Source organism: Vigna umbellata, chromosome 2 (assembly GCF_029865625.1).
Source record: "Vigna umbellata cultivar VRB3 chromosome 2, Vumbellata_1.0, whole genome shotgun sequence".
NCBI classification, from domain to species: domain Eukaryota; kingdom Viridiplantae; phylum Streptophyta; class Magnoliopsida; order Fabales; family Fabaceae; genus Vigna; species Vigna umbellata.
Window position 1 is genome coordinate 41,144,413 of NC_142166.1, and position 21,177 is coordinate 41,165,589.

At 35.2% G+C, this 21,177-nt stretch overlaps 2 protein-coding genes across 2 annotated transcripts; both read left to right on the forward strand.

Annotated features, from left to right (window-relative positions):
• Positions 1-609: 609 nt before the first annotated feature.
• On the forward strand, positions 610-21,135 carry LOC148204025 (uncharacterized). The gene is made up of 6 exons (XM_088106862.1): positions 610-2,191; positions 2,279-2,325; positions 2,429-2,528; positions 2,834-2,869; positions 2,955-3,365; positions 18,010-21,135. The coding sequence occupies exon 6, from the start codon at positions 20,469-20,471 to the stop codon at positions 21,120-21,122; it is 654 nt and encodes a 217-aa protein (XP_087962988.1). The 5' UTR covers positions 610-2,191; positions 2,279-2,325; positions 2,429-2,528; positions 2,834-2,869; positions 2,955-3,365; positions 18,010-20,468; the 3' UTR covers positions 21,123-21,135.
• LOC148204026 (uncharacterized) lies at positions 19,216-19,929 on the forward strand. The gene is made up of 2 exons (XM_088107832.1): positions 19,216-19,489; positions 19,595-19,929. Exons 1-2 carry the CDS (start codon positions 19,216-19,218, stop codon positions 19,927-19,929), a joined length of 609 nt encoding a protein of 202 aa, XP_087963958.1.
• Positions 21,136-21,177: the final 42 nt, after the last annotated feature.

Here is a 21,177-nt window from a genome sequence, read left to right on the forward strand (position 1 = left end):
ACAATAGCGTAATTTCTCTTCTTTGTAAGACTTGTAGAATAGTTAAGGCTTCACAAGTGCTGAGGGAGATGATAAACCAGAGGATTTTTCCTCATAAAGTGGTGTATACAACTCTCATAAGTGTGTTCGGCAAGTTTGGGAATGTTTCACCTGAATACAAACTGTTTGATGAAATGAGACATAAGAAAACCGTTCCTGATTTCGTGACTCTTACTTCCATTCTTAATGGGCTCGGTGAAGCTGGAAAGTTTGTGGAGGCACTACAACTGTATAGTGAAATGATTTGAAAAAGGTTGGAACTAGATGAAGTTACTTATACTACTCTAATAGATGGGTATTGCAAGGCTGGAGAAATGAAAGATGCATTCTCTTTTCATAACCAAATGGTTGAGAAGTGTTTGACTCCTAATATTGTCACTTATACAACATTGGTTGGTTGCCTGTGTAAACATGGTGAGATAGATATAGCAAATGAACTTCTTCGTGAAATGTCTGAGAAGGGCCTTCAGCCAAATGTCTGCACATATAATGCATTATTCAATGGTCTTTGTATGGTAGGAAATATTGAGCAAGCCATAGAAATTATGTAAGAAATGGATCTAGCAGGGTTTTATCCTGACACTATTACATATACCACGCTAATGGACGCTTATTGTAAGATGGGTGAAATGACCAAGGCACTTGAAATGCTGTGGGTTACGCTTGATTAAAGACTTTAGCGTACAATTGTTACATTCAATGTGCTAATAAATGGGTTTTGCATGTCAGGGACGGTTGAAGATGGTTAAAGGTTAATTAAATGGATTTTGGAAAACGATATAAGGCCCAATGCCACAACATTCAATTTTCTCTTGAAGCAGTACTGTATTAGAAATAACATATGTGCTACAACAGAGATTTGTAAGAGGATGTATGCTGAAGGAGTGATACCTGACAATAATTCCTATAATATTTTGATTAAAGGGCGTTGTAAAGGTAGAAATATGAAAGATGCATGGTTTTTGCATAAAGAAATGGTTGAAACGGGATTTAGTCTAACTGTTGCTTCCTATAATGCTCTTATGAAGGCTTTCTGTAAGAAAAAGAAATTTGTGGAGGCTAAGAAGGTATTTGAGATGACAACTCAAGGCTTTGTTGTAGAAAAAAGATATATGATATTTTTGTTGATGCAAACTATGAAGAAAGGAAATGGGAAAATACTCTTGAGCTTTGTGATGAAGCAAGAGTGAAATGTCTTGTTAAGAGAACTTAGTTGACTTTTGCATATACCACTTTATGATGCAATTATCAGGGCAGTAATTGTTGTTTGTGTTGTTCCTTCTTTCTTGGTAGTTCCATTGAAAGTAACTTGTGTATGATGACAGCAGTTGCTCTCATGATTAGAGGTGGGACATGGGACTTCTAGGTATTTTCCAGTTCCAAATTACTATAACAGGACATCTTAGTAGCACAAGCAAACACGAGGGAGTTTTACATCCTCAAATAGCATAGAAAATTCAAGATATTTTAGGGTAATATTAGGATTGTGCATAGGCCTAAATCCTTTTGCCCCAGTAAGTTTACGGAACTAATTTAATAGAGATTCCTTCGAATGTGATAGAGATATTTTAGTTGAAGAATGTAAATAGAGATTTTAAATAGAAGTAAATCTTGCAGTTTTCTATATTCCTGTTGTAGCCTTCCCATCCTTTAAGACCTGTTGTAGAGAGCTGCAATGAATAATCAAAAAATGATGATTTACTTCAAAGTTGACGTACTCATCTGCTAAAATTTGAAATTCCTTCATAGGAATCGTTAATAATCATGAAGTGCTAAGACTTGTTTTCGTAAAGAGGTATTACCTCTCTCTCTCTCTCTATATATATGTGTATGTGTGTTTCTTATTTTCCTTTTAAATATTATTTAAACCTATTTAACCAGTTTTATGTAAAATTTATTTTTAACACCCGTAGCCAATCGAAAGATATCCATTACACTGTTCACTATAAAAGATTTCTTTTTCATTTCATCCTCAACATTTTTCATTTCTCTCTTGAAATTCTTGTGATTCTTACACAATCCATTCTTTTTGTTTACATCCTTCGTCTTCACTCACTCTCACAGACTACTATCATTGATGTAAGAATAGATCAACCAGCAAGTGAGTGGAAATAGGTGGGGAGATGCTAATGATGGTTTGTGACTTGATAAGGTACAACTATATTTTACTTAATGAATTGTTTATATATTTATTCGTTTTTATATTTCTTGAGACTGAAGTTAAGAGCTATATTTTCAGGATTGGTTCTTGTTAATTCCCTGGAATTAAATTCAAAGAAACTTTGAGTATATCTTTTTCTGGTTATTATTCTTTTTCAAGAATTTATTATCTATTTCTTTTTCTCTTTACCCTCTTGGTTGTATAAACTTTAAACTTTTTTGTTAAAAGGCAAGATCAACCACTTACATCTTGATGGTTCTACTGTTCTCTCTAATTGCTGGAAGACTAAACAAAGAGAAATGGAAAGCGAGTAAAGGAAAAACCCAAGGTGCGTAGAATAGTTAGCAAACCATAATTTACGTTCAAATCCACAAATACCCTTCTTTATTTTCATCTTTCCCTCAGAATTTATCTCCCCCGTTACTCTTCTTTCACAGATCTAATTTATTTTTCTTTTCTCCCCGGCCTTCCTAATTTATTTATTTTAATTTATGCATTTTCTTGCAAATCTTGAGTTTGTTACTTTAGGTTATTGCAGTTTAGAGTTCTAATTTATTTTCTTGAACTTGTATTTCATTCTATTACGTGTCTAAACTTCTTGCAATTTAGATATTCTATTCGATTTGGGTGCAGGTCTGGTGAGAAGCAATAAATAAAAAGCAAACAAAAGTGGGTTGAATTTTATTACATGTCTAAATTTGAGTTAGTAGTGTGCCTGGAATTTTATGACTTAGTTTTCAATTCTTGATCTTAGGATTGGGTTACTGAGAAGAACCATTGTGTTGAAAAGAATACATCACGAATGAGAAGTGGAATAAACATTTATGTTCTTCAGGCAAGTTTATTTTTAAAGCACATTTATGTTTCTTTATAACTGTTTGGTGTTTATATTATGTTGCTCGTGTCAGTTTAATTCCTAAGATATGACAAATATGTATTACATATGTTAGAAATTCAGGATTATTCATTCTAACTAATTGACTTTTTAACTGTCTATTTTGGTTTATTTTTATCTGTTATTAACATTAGCCTGTTGAAATTTTAGCTGTTTATTGTGCTGCTACAGCCTTTTTGATGATATTGCCTCTTCGCAGTTCCAACCTCCTTTCATGTGCAGTCCCTTTGGTTTAGCCTTCTTCTCTGTGTTGTACCATCTTCAAGCCAGGTAACATTGACTCTTTTGCCACAATCCTTTTCAACGACATGCCTTTTTGTAATGTTAGATTAGATTGAATGTTTTTCCTTTTTTATTACAATAAGCTTTTAAGGATTGAGCTTGGTTAGAAATTTTGGTATCTCTTATGATTTCTGATCAAGAATATATCTCTTAGGATAGAGAAATTCACAGTGGAAATTTCTGATGCTTATGAGTTATTGCTTACAAATATGTTTTTGAGCCTTGGATAGAGTTGACAGCCTACAAATATATTGTTTTATGCACACTATAAAATTGAGATGAGCATGTCCCTCAAGTTTTAAATCTGGGTAAATATTGTGCCTCCAATTTTATGAATTATTTATGAATTCTTGATCTAAGGATTAGATTATTGAGAATAATCATTGTTGTGAGAAGAATAAAAAAGGAAAGCGAAATGGAACAAAGAATTGTGTTCTACAGGCAAGTTAGTTTTTAAAACACATTTATGTTTCTCTATATAACTTTTTTATGTTTATATTATGCTGCTCGTGTCAATTATATGTCTAATATATGATAAATGTGTATTACATGTGTTAGAATTCAAGATTAGTCATTCTAACTAATTGACTTTTGAGTTATTTATTTTGGTTTGTTACCCTGTTGAAGTTTTAGTTGTTTATTGTGCTACTACACCCTTCTTAACAATGTCGCCTCTTTGCATTTCCAACCTCCTTGAATTGCTACTCTCGGTAGTGTGGCCTTCTTGTCACAAGTAACATCTGTAAACCAAGTAACATAGACTCCTCTTGCCACAATTATTTTCAAAGACGTGCTTGTTTTTTTTGTAATTTTATGTCGGATTGAAAATTTGTCCTATTTGATTACTGTAAGCTTTCAGGGATCGGTCAGAGATTTTGGTGATCATTAAGATCGTTTTTATTCACAATGAAAATTTGAGATGCTTTTATGAGTTATTGCTTACAAATATGTTTTCGAACCTTATATTGACTTGACAACCTACATATATATGGTTTTATCACATTATAAAACTAAGATTAGAGTGTCCCTCCAATTTTAAATCTGACTTAATATTGTGCCTCAAATTTTTAAAGCCTTATAAAATTCATTTTATTCAGAATGTAAATTTTAGATGCTTACGTTTGAGTTGTTGCTTATAATACAGTTGCAAGATGAATGCTTTATTTTGTGTGGCTATTTCTTGATCCCAAAAGATATATTAAGAGGATGCATGTGAAATGATAGTTGTGTAATATTTGTGTGCATCGAGATTGATACTTAGGGAGCACAAATTGACATATTTAATGATAGTCAAGATAATGAATGAGTATAAACACTTTGAGTCTATTTTTGCAATGAAATTTTTTAACTATCACAGGAAACAATGACGGTTTGTGACCATGGTTTTGTGTGGAAATGACGGGCTACAATTGTGCTTTATATTGAATTACGGGTAACAAAGATTGCTTGAGTTGGTATGAATTTGACATCATGTTGTTATGTTATTTTATTCCCTCTATGTATGGTTGCAATTTTGAAAGCACTATAACTTGAGGTGGGCATACACCCTAAATGGAACCGTTGAATAACATTTTGAGTTTTTTGGTTCACAATGCAAGTTCCGTAAGGCTATATTTTGACTTGTCCCACGTGGAATTCTTGAATTGCACTTTGATTTTCTTGTTTCATTGTGCAAATTCGATATGGTATATTTTGAGTTGTCCCTCCCATCATAAATATATTTGTCCAATTGCAAGACAGTGGATGAGTATATATGAGTTAACACTTTGAATCGTTTCTTGTGATGATAATTTTTAATTATTACTGGAAAAAATGGCAGTTTTTGAGTCTCATTTTGTGTGGAATTGACGGATTATAATTGGGTTTTATATTGAAATTATAGGTAGCAAAGATTGCTTTTGAGCTTTGTATGAATTTAACAGTATACAGATATATTATTTTATTCACTCTATATATCCGATTTGATGGTGTGGCTACAATTTTGAACTCCCTATAACTTAAGGTGGGCATACACCCTAAATAGAATTGTCAAATTGCACTTTGATTTTTTTGGTTCACAGTGCAAGTTCTATAAGGGTATATTTTGAGTTGTCCCAAATGGAATTCTCGAATTGCACTTTGATTTTCTTGTTTCACTGTGCAAATTCTCCATATGGGTATATTTGAGTTGTGCCGTCATAAATAGATTTGTAACAGTGCAACATAGTGGATGAGTATATCTGAGCTCTTACTTTGAATCGTTTTCTGCAATGAAAATTTTAATTTTCACAGGAAACAAAGACCGTTTGTGAGCCTTATTTTGTGTAGAATTGACGGATTATAATTGGACTTTATATTGAATTTATGGGTAACAAAGATTGCTTTTGAGTTTTGTATGAAACTGACAGCTTATAGATATTTTGTTTTATTCGCTCTACAAATCTGAGTTGATGGTGTGGCTACAATTTGGAGAGTCTTATAACTATAAGTGGACATACACCCTAAATGAAACGGTCGAATAACACTTTGATTTTATAATTCATAGTGCAAGTTCAATAATAGTATATTTTGAGTGGTCCCACTTGGAATTCTCGAATTGCAATTTGATTTTCTTGTTTCATTGTGTAAATTCGATATGGGTATATTTTGAGTTGTCCTGTCATAAATTTATTTGTTCATAGTAGAAAATTTTGAGTAGCCCGTCCGTTGATGAATCCTGGATTATAATTTGACTTCATATTTATTCATTTTGTGAATGAGTTGGGTGTGCATTATAAATTTAGTTTACAATTTTTGACTATTTTTGATATTTTCGAATGGCTATATCTATGTTGTCCCTTATAATCTTGTTGGTATATGCTCTTTTTATCCAATGAAGGATTAAATGGTCATTTTTCAGCCCTTTATTGAATTTACGAAATTCAAATTTATTTTAGGGGTTGTACTTCAAATTTTGTTATCTGGTGTTGGTCGAAGAGCCCATATGAAATTGGGTTACGTGGTTACCCTAAATTGAGTTAATTAATCGTGGTTTAAGATTGTTTTCCTTTATAAATATTGCACATCCATTTGCCAAATTTGTCCTATTTGATTACAGTAGGCTTTCAGGGATTGAGTTTGGTCACAAATTTTGGTGATGATTAAGATTGTTTTTATTCACAATGCAAATTTCAGATGCTTTTACGAGTTATTGCTTACAAATTTGTTTTCGAACCTTATATTGACTTGACAACCTACATATATATGGTTTTATCACACTATAAAACTAAGATTAAAGTGACCCTCCAATATTAAATCTGAGTTAATATTGTGCCTCAAAATTTTGAAAGCCTTATAAAATTCGTTTTATTCAGAGTGCAAGTTTTAGATGCTTACATTTGAGTTGTTGCATATAATACAGTTGGAAGATTAATGCTTTATTCTGTGTGGTTATTTCTTAAGCCAAAAAGATATATTAAGAGGATGCATGTGAAATGATAGTTGTGTAACATTTGTGTGCATCTAGATTGAGACTTAGGGAGCACAATTTGACATAGTTAATCATAGTCAAGATAATAAATGAGTATATCAGAGTTATCATTTTGAATCATTTTTTGCGATGAAATTTTTTAATTATCATAGGAAACTGTGAAAGTATGAGAGTTTGAGAGACTTTAAAAATATTATTACTGTGGGTTAAAGTTTCTATTACACAGAAAAGTCCTATATAAGGAACAATGGACCAACTCCTAAAAGCCTAAAACTAAAAGTCCAATTATACAATACAATATATTTCAACACTCCCCCTCAAGCTGGAGGATATAGATCATATGCACCAAGCTTGGAACATATACATTGAATCCTAGGCCCCCTTAGAGATTTGGTCATAATGTCTCCGAGTTGTTCATTAGAATTGACAAACTCAGTAACAAGTTCCTTAGTCAACAACTTCTCTCTAATAAAATGACAATCAATTTCTATATGTTTTGTTCTCTCATGAAACACTGGATTGGAGGCAATATAAAGGGCTGCTTGGTTGTCACAGTACAGTTTCAACGACTCATTTCCACAAAATTTCAACTCTTGGAGAAGTTGCTTGATCCACACAAGTTTGCATGTAGTCAAAGCCATAGATCGGTATTCAGCTTCAGCACTAGATCTAGCAACAACACTTTGTTTCTTACTTCTCCAAGATATAAGGTTCCCTCCAAGTAGAACACAATATCCTGTAGTAGATCTTTGATCAATTGGAGAACCAGCCCAATCTGCATCACAATATCCTTCAATCTGAGTGCTTCCCTTGTCCTCATACAACAATCCCTGTCCTGGATTTCCTTTTATGTATATGAGAATTCGAATCACTGCATTCCAATGGTCAACATGTGGATTCTGCATAAATTGACTCACAACTCCCACTGGATAAGAAAGATCAGGTCTTGTTATTGTAAGATATATGAGTTTTCCAATCAGCCTTCTATATCTCTCTGGATCTGAGAAAGGTTCACCTTGATCTCTCATTAGCTTTTGATTTGAGTCCATAGGACTATCAATAGGCTTGCAATTTGTCAAGCCTGTTTCCTCTAAAATATCAAGAGCATATTTCCTTTGTGAAATGATGACACCTTCTTTTGACTGTGCCACTTCAATACCAAGGAAGTATTTTAGACGACCCAGATCTTTAGTCTGAAAGTGGTTGAACAAATGATTCTTTAATTGAGTAATTTTAGTGTTGTCATTCCTTGTAATAACAATATCATCAACATACACCATGAGATAAACACATTTGTCAGGAGAAAAATGACCATAAAACACTGAGTGATTCGCCTCACATCGTTTCAATCCAAAATTTTGCACAACCCGACTAAATTTACCAAACCAAGCACGAGGTGATTGTTTCAAGCCATAGAGGGAACGGCGTAATTTACAAACTAACCCAGACTCCCCCTGAGCAACAAACCCAGGAGGTTGCTCCATGTATATCTCCTCTTCCAGATCACCATGAAGAAAGGCATTTTTAATGTCCAACTGGTAAAGTGGCCAATGACGAATGGCAACCATAGCAAGTAAAATATGAACTGTACTGGTTTTAGCCACAGGAGAAAAAGTATCACAATAATCAATGCCATAAACTTGAGTATATCCCTTAGCTACTAGATGAGCATTTAGACGATCAATTTCACCAGTAGGACCAACCTTAATAGCATAAACCCATCGGCAGCCAACAGGCTTCTTACCAGGAGGAAGAGGAACAAGGTCCCAAGTACCATTGTGGTCAAGGGCCTGCATTTCATCAACCATGGCTTGACGCCATCCAGGATGATCAAGTGTCTCATAAATATTATTAGGAGTCTTAAGGGAGGATAAGGAGGAAACAAAAGAGAAATAGGTAGAAGACAAACGATGATAACTCAAAAAATTATAAACAGGATATGGGTTACGAGTAGAACGAATACCTTTTCGAAGGGCAATGGGCAAATTATCATCTGAGTCAGTAGAAGACGAGGAGGATGAAGGATCCATGGTCTGGTGAGCTGATGGAGGAGGAGATGAGTCTAGAGGATCTTCATTGTTCTGAGCTTGAGATTGTCTCCGACACTGATATGTGAGAAGAGGTGGAGGAACAATGTCATTCACATTTTGAGTTTGAGGTATAGAAGCAGGAATAACCAAGGGATCACACGATGGTAGAGGCAACATTTGTTGAACAGATGAACGATCCTCCACAGAGGACGAGAAAAACGGTGTATCCTCAAAGAATGTGACATCAGCAGACATATAATATCTCTTGGTGGAGGGAGAATAACATTTATACCCTTTCTGAAGACGAGAATATCCCAAGAAGACACACTTAATAGCCTTTGCGGATAGCTTATCAAGACCTGAAGAAACATTATGGACAAAACATGTACACCCAAATACACGTGGGGAGATATGATATAGAGTGTCATTTGGAAAAATGACAAAATGAGGAATTTTATTCTCAAGAGAGGAAGAAGGCATCCTATTGATTAGAAAACAGGCAGTGAGGACTGCATCGCCCCAGTGATGTACAGGAATATTAGTATTCAACATCAAGGAGCGTGCAGTTTCAATGAGATGTCTATTCTTCCTCTCTGCAATACCATTTTGTTGTGGAGTGTGAGGACATGTTGACTGATGTAAAATTCCTTGGGAAGATAAAAATGAAGAAAACGCTGAAGAAAAATATACCTTAGCATTATCACTACGAAGGATTTTAATTGTCTTCCCAAATTGGTTCTTAATTTCATTAATAAAGGACACAAATATGGACAAAAGTTCAGATCTCTCTTTCATTAAATAAACCCAAGTACATCGAGAGAATTCATCAATGAAGGTTACAAAATAATTAAAACCAAAAGAAGTAACACGACTTGGTCCCCAAATATCAGAGTGAATAGTTGAGAAAGGAGAATTACATAGTGTCTCAGACTTTTTAGGATGAGAAGATCTAACATGTTTTCCTAATTGACACGACTCACAATCTAAGACTTGAATGTTCTTGAGACTTGGAACCATCATCTTCAACTTGGATAAACTTGGATGGCCCAACCGATCATGCAAAAGTTTTGGAGATGAAGTGGTAAAACAGGAAACTGAAGAGCTATGTTTCAAAAAATAAAGTCCTCGAGACTCATGTCCTTCTCCAATCAGGCGACCCGTACCATGTTCCTGTATAACAAAGGAATTAGTAGTAAAGGTTACAGAACAATTTAAGGAACGAGTCAATTGGCTCAAGGAGATTAAATTGTAAGGACAATGAGGAATATACAAAACAGAATTTAAATTTAGTGAAGGAGATAAGGAAACTCTGCCAATTCCCTGAGATGCAACTTTGGATCCATTGGCAACAGTAATTAAATGACGAATTTTCTGAGAGGACATGGAAGAAAATGAAGAAATAGTACTAGAGATATGGTCTGAGGCACCTGAGTCAAGGATCCATGGATTGTGACCTTCCACAGATTGAGATATACAGGCAGTTGACACATTGGACATGGAAGAGGATTGGTCAGGATTAGAAGATTTTCCAGACTTGGGTTCAAGATCATCAGATTTCGAAACATGAGCGACTTTGTCAGGATATCCATGTAAGGCATAACATTTCTCTCGAGTATGGCCTATCCTCTTACAATATGTGCACTGAGGACGCATACCACGGCCACCACGTCCTCCTCGGTTGCCTCTGCTGTAACACCCCTTACGGAGTGCCACTAGAAAATAACAAAATCTAAAATTTTACGCCAATTTTTTTTTTAAAATTAACATCGCGGAACCAAACCATCAAAAGTTTAAGCGTCTTACAACATAAGGTTAAAACCTTACAATTATCAAATTCATTATTCAAAGACATAAAATTACATTAAAACATGATAAATCCCCCATAGTCATTCCCATAACTCTCGTCGTGCTACTTCATCTCTGCCTCATCTGCAACGCCATCTACTCCCGTACAAGTACGATCATCGAAGGTGGAAACCACAACCACAACATTTCAGGGTGAGTAACGAAGAATCTAACATAGCATATAATTTAAATATCAAAATATCATAACTTAGATTATCCTAGTCACAACCTTACAATACAACACAATATTCAACTCGTAACTCAGATCATCACCACTCAGACTATCAAGTCACAATATTACAATACAACACAGTATTAAACTCACGACTCAATCATTTACTCAAGCTTCTGTTGTTTCCTTGAATTTTGTCGTACCAAACCTGTTTCGCAAAACAGGGCGATTCGATCCATCTTCCATCGCAACTTCAGACCTATCTCCCCGACCTCTTAAGGAATTACGAGTAAAAACTTCGGTTAGGCGCACCCACCGAGCACTATACTCACACGAGCCGAAGTCATTGGGTGAGACATTCAACCCTCTCTAGTCCCCACGCATGAGGAAAGGGTGACACTCGAATCTCAGTCTCCGCAGAGACTCAACACACTATCGTATCGCAATACGAACACCATCGATTCGACAAAAATTCTAAGGAAATGACCGACCGCTTGTTCTCACAATTTTACCATCACAATCATCACCCAACATCTCTTTCACTCCTCTCATTCTCAAAATTCATTCTTTCCTCTTCCAACAATGGAAGAGAATTCTCAATACCCTCTTAGCCACACTCTTGGCCAAAGAGTGTAGATAAGTGCTCCCAACGAGTAAAATTGAATGCTGTCTACACAGACCTTTGCTTATTGTTTTACTCATAAATCTCTGTACATAAATCCAAATGAGTTCATTTCTTTCTTATTGGAAACAAGACTCAAATATCTTTCTTTGGACATATAAATATAAATTTTTGGACTACGGGGCTAGCTGCAGTAAAATTATTAAAAAGCGTAAAATTTAACCACGCTCTGGTCTCCTCAATTTTGACCTTTACTTACTGTTTTACTCATTACTCTCTCTACCAAACTCCAATTGAGCTTATTCTTGATTTTCTGGAAACTAGACTCAAATATCTTTATTTGGACATATAAGTCTAAATTTTTGGACTACAGAGCTAGCTGCAGTAAAATTATTAAAAAGTGGAAAATTTAACCACGCTCTGGTCTTCTCAGTTTTGACCTATGATGACTATTTTGCTCATTACTCTCTCTACCGAACTCCAATTGGGTTGATTCTTGATTTTCTGGAAACTAGACTCAAATATCTTTATTTGGACATATAAATCTAAATTTTTGGACTACAGATCTAGCTGCAGTAAAATTATTAAAAGGTGTAAAATTTAACCACGCTCTGGTCTTCTCAGTTTTGACCTATGATGACTCTTTTGCTCATTACTCTCTATCGAACTCCAATTGGGTTGATTCTTGATTTTCTGGAAACTAGACTCAAATATCTTTATTTGGACATATAAATCTAAATTTTTGGACTACAGATCTAGCTGCAGTAAAATTATTAAAAAGGGGAAAATTTAACCACGCTCTGGTCTTCTCAGTTTTGACCTATGATGACTCTTTTGCTCATTACTCTCTCTACCGAACTCCAATTGGGTTGATTCTTGATTTTCTGGAAACTAGACTCAAATATCTTTATTTGGACATATAAATCTAAATTTTTGGACTACAGATCTAGTTGCAGTAAAATTATTAAAAAGTGGAAAATTTAACCACGCTCTGGTCTTCTCAGTTTTGACCTATGATGACTCTTTTTCTCATTACTCTCTCTACCGAACTCCAATTGGGTTGATTCTTGATTTTCTGGAAACTAGACTAAAATATCTTTATTTTGACTACTCATACGACTATTTTGGACATGGGGAAGGGTCTCAAATAAATATGAGAAAAATCGCAACAGTTCAGTTTTTAACTTCAGCGTGAAAACTCATAAAACTTACAACCAAAAAGAAAGGAACATACCTCAACATGTTAAATTTAATCCCAACACACAAGGAAGAAAGCATGCAACAACATTATAACTTTACCTTCTACCCATCATATACTATGTTATATCCCAAGTTAAACCCCCTTACCTTAATTCCAAGCTAGCTTCCAAGGCTCTTAGGTTTCCTACAAGTGATGTCCAAAACTCCAAGGCTAGGGTGGCTCTTCCTTTCTCTCACAAACTTAGTTGCTTTCCAAAAATCTCTTCTCTACTCTCCAAGCTTTAACCTCCCCAAGGTCACTTACAAGCCTCCTAAGTCTAGAAAACTTGTGCCCAAAAAAAATGTGTCCACTCAAGCAAAGTGGAGAAAAAAGAAGACAATGATTCAAGCACTCACAAAAGTGAGGGAGTAATGGGAATAAAACCTAAGTGCTTCCCTTAATGATTCAAGCACAAGAGCTTGAAGCATTATTTTGATTTTAGGAGGATTTGAACTTGAGACCAAGCACACATACCCTCCATGCACACTCACATCAACCACTAAACCAAGCTCCATTCGCTGACATAATAGCGCAAACAATTATACTAAATCCTTAAATATTTTTCAACATTGATTCTCATCACAATTTATTATATAATACCACAAAGTAAAATAGTTAAGGTAAGAAATCATTTTATTTTGACGAGTCTTACATCTGCCTCCTCCTCTTCCTTGTGGTTTACCATAGCTGATGTTTCAATACCACCAATTGAACTTTCGTCTTTAACTAATGAAGGTATCCGAAGAAGTCGAGTAACTAAGCTGTCCATTTGTGGAACTTGATCACCAGCTAACATTTGATCACGAACATGATCAAAATCTGAATGTAGACCTCTTAAATTAAGACCATATAAAACTTATCAAGTTTCTTGTTTAGGCCTTCTAAAGAATCAGCCACAAAGAAATTCTTCAATTCTTCTACAGCAGCACGGGTCGTTCCTATGTATGTAACCATATCATGATTGTTTTGTTTGAGGGAAGTCACTCTTTGAGTTGCATCAAAGAGACGTTGCACATCGTTAGCAAAGATATCCTGAGCTTTTCTCCAAAAGGAAGAGCACGATTTGTAAGGTCTTAAAATTTCTAAGACTTCTGGTTCAACAGATTGCCATAGGACAGCACATAGTTGAAAATCAAGTTTCTGCCATTGAGATTTCTCTTCTTCAGGAACGGTGGAAACATCTTGTTCAAGATGATCATGGTGTCCTTGACCAAGAAACCATAACTCCACGGAAGAAGACCAAGATAGATAGTTTTTCCAATTGAGTTTTGCAGAAGTAATGGTTGGAGTAGCAGAGAGAGACGGTGTTCCAAGCCCAGCCATTATAAAGCCAAACAAGAAAAGAGGGGAAAAAGGTGTGGGAAGAAACCCTAAACGGAGCAACCGTCAACGGAACAGCAAATCAGAGACCACAATACACTCAGGAGACAGAGGCGAAACGACCGGCAGTGGCACGGTGAAGATCCGACACGGGAGAGGCGGCGCGTGAAGCCCACGCGCCTGAGAGAGGTTAGAGAGAAACGACGCGTGACGGCGCGTCGAGAGAAGGATGAGGCGGCGACCACCAGGGATGGGTCGCGCTCGTCGAGGCGCACCGAACCCTTAACTTCGCCGGAGAAAAGGCAGCGGCGGCGGTGGCGGCGGAAGCGACGGTGAACGACGGCGCGGGCAGTGAGCAGTGGCGAACCCTAACCAGCTCTGGATACCATGTGAAAGATTGAGAGACTGTAAAAATATTATTACTGTGGGTTAAAGTTTCTATTACACAAAAAAGTCCTATATAAGGAACAATGGACCAGAACCTAAAAGCCCAAAACTAAAAGTCCAATTATACAATACAATATATTTCAACAGAAACAATGATGGTTTGTGAGCCTCATTTTGTGTGGAATTGGCGGGTTACAATTGTGCTTTATATTGAATTATGGGTAACAAAGATTGCTTTTGAGCTTTGTATGAATTTGACATCATGTTGATATATTGTTTTATTCACTCTTCGTGGTTGCAATTTTGAAAGCACTATAACTTGAGGTGGACATACACCCTAAATGGAACCGTCGAATAATATTTTTTTTTGGTTCACAATGCAAGTTCCGTAAGGCTATATTTTGACTTGTCCGACTTGGAATTCTCGATATGGGTATATTTTGAGTTGTCCTGTCATAAATTTATTTGTTCATAGTAGAAAATTTTGAGTAGCCCGTTGAGACCGTTGATGAATTCAGGATTATAATTTGACTTCATATTTATTCATTTTGTAAATATGAGTTGGGTGTGCATTCTAAATTTAGTTTACAATTTTTCACTATTTTTGATATTTTCGAATGGCTATATCTAATAAGTTGTCCCTTATAATCCTTTTGGTATATGCTCCTTTTATCCAATGAAGGATTAAATGGTCATTTTTCAGCCCTTTATTGAATTTACGAAATTCAAATTTATTTTAGGGGTTGTACTTCAAATTTTGTTATCTGGTGTTGGTCGAAAAGCCCAAATGAAATTGGGTTACGTGGTTAAGATTTTTGTTCTTTGTAAATATGGCATATCCATTTGCCAAAACTGTCCTGTTGAAATATATCTTGAAGCTTTTTGTATTAATCACGAGGAACAAAGATTATTTCTAAGCCTTGTATGGATTTGACAGCCTACAAATATATTGGTTTTTGCAAACTATAAACATGAGATAATGATGTTCTTCCAATTTTAAACCTTGCTTTTGATATTGTAACTCCAATTTTAAAAGTCGTATAAATTGAGTTCATATTGTTTCTCCAATTTTGAAAGTTCCATAAAATTAGTTCTATTCCCATTGAAAATTTCAAATGCTTGTATATGAGTTGTTTGCAAGATGAATGCTTTATTATACGTGTAACTATTTCTTGAGCCCGAATGATATTAGTTTACAAGTGGAATATTGGTTGTGTAACATGGGTGTGCGTCCACATTCAGACTATGGGAGCACGATTTGAATTATTTAACCAAAGTCAAGATTGTATTGAATCAATTTGTGAGATTATACTTTTTAATTATCACAGGAAACAATGACAGTTTGTGAACCTCATTTTGTTTGGAATTGACGGATTGCGAGTGGGTTATATATTGAATTTATAGGGGACAAAGATTGGTTTTGAGCTTTGTATAAATTTGACAACTTGCAGATATATTGTTCTATTCACTCTATAAATCTAAGCTGATGGTGTGACTTCAATTTTGAAAACCCTATAACTTGAGGTAGGCATACATGGGCATACACCCTAAATGGAACAGTCAAATAACACTTTGATTTTTTTGGTTCATAGTGCATGTTCAATAACATTTTATTGAGTTGTCCCTCCTAGAATTCTCGAATTGCACTTTGATTTTCTTGATTTATTATTCACTCTATAAATTTGAGTTAATAGTGTGGTTGCAAATTGGAGACCCTTATAACTTTATGTGGACATACAACCCTAAATGGGACGGTCGAATAACACTTTGATTTTATGATTCACAGTGCAAGATCAATAATAGTATATTTTGAGTTTTCTCACTTGGAATTCTCGAATTGCACATTAATTTTCTTGTTTCATTGTTCGAATTCCATATGGGTATATTTTGAGTTGTTCCATCATAAATAGATTTGTCAAAGTGAACTTAGACTTTCTTTGTTCATAGTAGAAAATTTGGAGTTGCCAGCACGACAATTGTTATTTTGGATTATAATTTGACTTCAAATTTATTCATTTTGTAAATGAGTTGGGTGTGCATTCAAAATTTAGTTTACAGCTTTTGACTATTTTTGGAATTTTGGAATGGCTATATCTAAGTTGTCCCTTGTAATCTTGTTGGAATATGCTCTTTTTATCCAATGAGGGATTAAATGTTGGTTTTTCAGTGCTTTATTGAATTTACAAAATTCAAATTTATTTTTCATATCGAATTTAATTTTGATTTGGGGTTGTACTTCAAATTTTGTTAGCTGGTGTTGGTCGAAAAGCCCAAATGAAATTGGGTTATGTGGATATCCTAAATTGAATTGATTGAGTGTGGTGTAAGATATTTGTACTTTGTAAATATTCCATATGCCAAAGTTGGCTTGTTGAAATATATCATGAAGATTTTTGTATTGAGCATAGGTAACAAAGATTATTTATGAGCCTTGTATGGATTTGACAGCTTACAAATATATTGCTTTTTGCAAACTATAAACATGAGATAATAATGTTCCTCCAATTTTAAACCTTAGTTTTGATATTGTGCCTTCAATTTTAAAATTTGTATAACTTGAGTTCATATTATTCATCCAACTTTGAAAGTCCTACAACTTAATTTGATATCATGCCTTGATTTTTGTATAAAATTAGTTCTATTCCCAATGAAAATTTCAAATGCTTATATATGAGTTGTTGCTTATAATATAGTTGCAAGATGAATGGTTTATTATGCATGTGACTATTTCTTGAGCCCGAATGATAGCGAGAGATTACAAGTGTAATATTGGATGTGTAACATGGGTAGAATGTGGGAGCACAATTTGAATTATTTAACCATAGTCAAGATATTGAATGAGTATATCTGAGTTAAAACTTTGAATCACTTTGTGATGAGATTTTTTAATTATCACACAAACAATGACGGTTTGTGAGCTTCATTTTGTTTGGAATTGACATATTGGAAGTGGGTTTTATATTGAATTTATAGGGGATAAAGATTGGTTTTGAGCTTTGTATGAATTTAACAGCTTGCAGATATATTGTTTTATTCATTCTATAAATCTGAGCTGATGATGGTGTGACTGCAATTTTGAAACCACTATAACCTGAGGTAAGCATACACCCTAAATGGAACAGTTGTATAAAACTTTGATTTCTTTGGTTCACAGTGTAAGTTCGATAAGTTTTTATTTTGAATTTTTCCTCCTGGAATTATCGAATTGCACTTTGATTTCCTTGTTTCACTGTGCAAATCCCATATGGGTATATTTTTTAGTTATTCCATCATAAATAGAGCTGTCAAATTGCGCTTTGACTTTCTATGTTCACAATAGAAAATTTTGTGTTGTCCCTTGTTATTTGGAAAGTTGATGAATGCTTTGTGTATCTTTTGATGGTTTGTTGGGCTAAAGTAGAAGGATTCCAGATTATGATTTTACTTCTTATTTATTCATTTTGTAAATATGAGTTGGTTGTGCATTCTTATGAACATCAAGGATGATTATAAATTGGTGTTGGATTTCTTTAATTAGATATGCCTACGATGGGACTCTTGTTTAGTAGTCCTTTGCATTGTTTTTCAGATTGTTATGGCTTCTAAGTACTTGAGATCGACTCACAGGCTGGTTTTTGAGTTCTGGGAAAAGGCTCATTTGGATGTTGGTAACTCGTTTGCTTAATTTACTAAGGTTGATTTACAATTACAAGGACGGGTGCACATCCCTTTGTGTTTGATGTGTTGTTCCAAGTTCTTGTTGAAGCAGGGTGGCTTCTATAGGCTCAGAAACTGTTTATAAATTAGTAAATTACGCGTTCTTATTTCTACAGATTCTTGTGATTTGTTTCTAGCTAGGCTATCTAACAATTTTGATGGGAAAAAGATGGCAATTAAGGTGTTCAGAGAGGATCCAGAAGTGGGTGTTTGTTGGAATACCATGTCTTAAAGCCTTGGAAGAGTTATAGGGAAAGGGGTGTAAGCCAAATCAATACACATACAATAGCGTAATTTCCCTTCTTTGTAAGACTGGCACGGTAGTTGAAGCAGAGCAAGTCCCGAGGGAGATGATAAACCAGAGGATTTTTCCTGATAAAGTTGTGTATATAACTCTCATCAGTGGGTTCGGCAAGTCTGGGAATGTTTCACCTGAATAGAAACTGTTTGATGAAATGAGACATAAGAAAATAGTTCCTTATTTTGTGACTTATACTTCCATGATTAATGGGCTCGCTGAAGCTAGAAAGGTTGTGGAGGCACTACAACTGTTTAGTGAAATGTTTAGAAAAATGTTGGAATCAAATGAAGTTACTTATACTGCTCTTTGTCAGAATATGTGAATTTATTACACAAGAAATATAACAATTAATATAGCAATTTTGTGTAATCCCTAAAATTAAGGGATTAGGATTCGTAATTATTGGTCAAATTTCATTTTATTAAGATTAGGTATTATTGGGTAGATATCTCCTGATTTAGAGACTTTCTTTCAAGAGATTTTTTACCTTAATTAGACAATGGTTTGTTTCCTTTTAAACACCTATGTATTGTTTCAAAAGTATGAATGAGGAAATTATTAATTCCAGCATCCTACTTCTACTTCTACTTCTGTTTTCAACATGGTATCAAAGCTCTAGGTTTTTTTGGAGCCCTAGTCTTTGTTTTTTGTCTCACAGCCTTCATTGTCGTTCCTCAACTATTGTTGGCCTTCATTGCCATTCTCGTCCAAAAAAAAGGGGCAGCCTTAATTGCTGTTGTTATTCTTTCCGCTGTGTTAACCTAACCTCTGATTACAATGTCTGACACTACATCAAGTAGGGAAGTCTCTAGTTCTTCACACAAAAATGGAGAAGTCCAAGGTCTCCGAGCATCATACAGGCTGGATGGAAAATTTTTTCTCAAATGGTCCCAGTTTGTTAGAACCTATCTCAAAGGAAAAGGATGCCTGGTTCATCTCTTTGAAAATGGTTCAAGCATGGAGGATCCAGCATTCGCAGCATGGGATGAAAAAGATTCCATGATTATGTCTTGGTTGTGGGACTCCATGGAAGCTACCATCAGTGACACTTGTATGTTTCTTAATACAACTAAAGATATTTGGGACTCCATAGACCGCACATATTCTAAAGCCAATGATGCTGCTCAAGTATAGGAAATCAAAATAAAAATTGCAGTCACAAAACAGGGAAGCAGAGGAAACACAGAATATGCGGCAGTATTGCAGAATCTATGGCAGAAACTTGATCACTATAGAGTTTTTGAAATGAAGTGTGTTGAGGATGCAATCATCTTGAAGAATTTCATAGAGAAGGATCGTGTGTATGATTTTCTAGCAGGACTAAATCCTGAATTTGATCAGGTTAGAGTGCAAATTCCAGGGAGAAAGGATACTCCTTCACTAGAAGAAACCATCTCTATTGTTCGTGCAGAAGAGAGTCGGAGGAGTGTAATGCTTGAGTCTCCACCAATAGATGGGTTTGCTCTACTTACCAAACCTGAACTGGTGTAGAAAGGAAATGAGCAAAATACTAATTCTCTATGGAAAGGAAACAAAGATAATTTATGGTGCACCTATTGTCAAAAGGACCGCGATATTCCAACAACGGATTTTTAACACTATTTTGACAACGCCACGTGTCGCCACCTCATTGGTTCGTTTAAAATATTTTTTTTTTTAAAACCTATGACCGTAACCCTTATTTTGAGTGAAAATCCTAAAATACCCCTTTCCCTTTCTCTGTTCCATTGCAAACGAAGGTCCGTTGTGTTGATAGGTCGAAGGTCGCGTTTCGTCTCGCTTCGTTCCATTTGCATCGTGTTGTCTCCGGCCAGTTTGGTGTCCTGTTATCGTGCGGAATGGCAAGTTCCGGTGACGATTGTCCGACGACTAAGGTAAGTGGTTTTCCATTCCATGTCGTAGCTTGGTTATTCGGTTTGGGCATCTCGTAGCATGGTTATTTGATTTGGGTTAATGTTTGGGGTTCGTATCGTTGGGTTGTGGTGCTTGGGTTATTGGGTTTCGTTGTTTTGATGATTTGATTTTGGTTTATGCAGTTGAGTGTTCGTCACTCTTTTTCGACAAAGTATATATGTACTTTGAACGAACACTTAACAAAGGAGCATCGATCATTGATTGCGACAACTCCATTTGCTTGGTTTTTAGATGTCAATGTCAATGTTAAAGTAGGTAGAAATATACTGAGTGAGTTATTGGGTAAGTGGGACGACTGTAGTAGTGGTTTTTTAGTTGGGAATAAAGTTTTGAATATAAATGAAAATGATATATATTTAGGGTTGGGACTGAGTACAGATGGTGCAAACATTAACTTAAAGGAAGAGCTGGGCAATAGTGAATGTGTGAAATACATAGGCAAAGGAACAAAGGAATTGAATTCAATATACAAAATTCTAATGCGAAAACAAAAGAAGAAGATTCCTTGTTCTCATTTTTGTAGCCTTTACCTCCTGGTAGGGATAAGTGAGATTTTATTTCCAAAACGTAGCGGGAAAGTGTTTCCCGTAATGTTTAATCTTGTTGACAACTTAAGTGCTTTGGGTAGTTATTGTTGGGGTAGTGTAGTTTATCGTTATCTGTTACATAGTTTGTGCAAAGCTTCAAAAGGCTTGAAGAAAGGCAAAGGTATTTCAAACGTTTACGTCGACGGTTGTGTGTACATGCTGCAGGTAATTAATAGTATTTGATGTACTTACTTAAATTGTTATTTGAATTAAGTTTCTTACAAGTTAAGATGATTTA

Excerpts from the sequence above, each read along its gene's own strand:
- LOC148204026 (XM_088107832.1), top strand. The coding sequence starts at position 19,216 with ATGTCTGACACTACATCAAGTAGGGAAGTCTCTAGTTCTTCACACAAA. Across the intron at positions 19,490-19,594 it reads AGCTACCATCAGTGACACTT|TCACAAAACAGGGAAGCAGA; the intron begins GTATGTTTCTTA and ends TAAAAATTGCAG.
- LOC148204025 (XM_088106862.1), top strand. The coding sequence starts at position 20,469 with ATGCAGTTGAGTGTTCGTCACTCTTTTTCGACAAAGTATATATGTACT.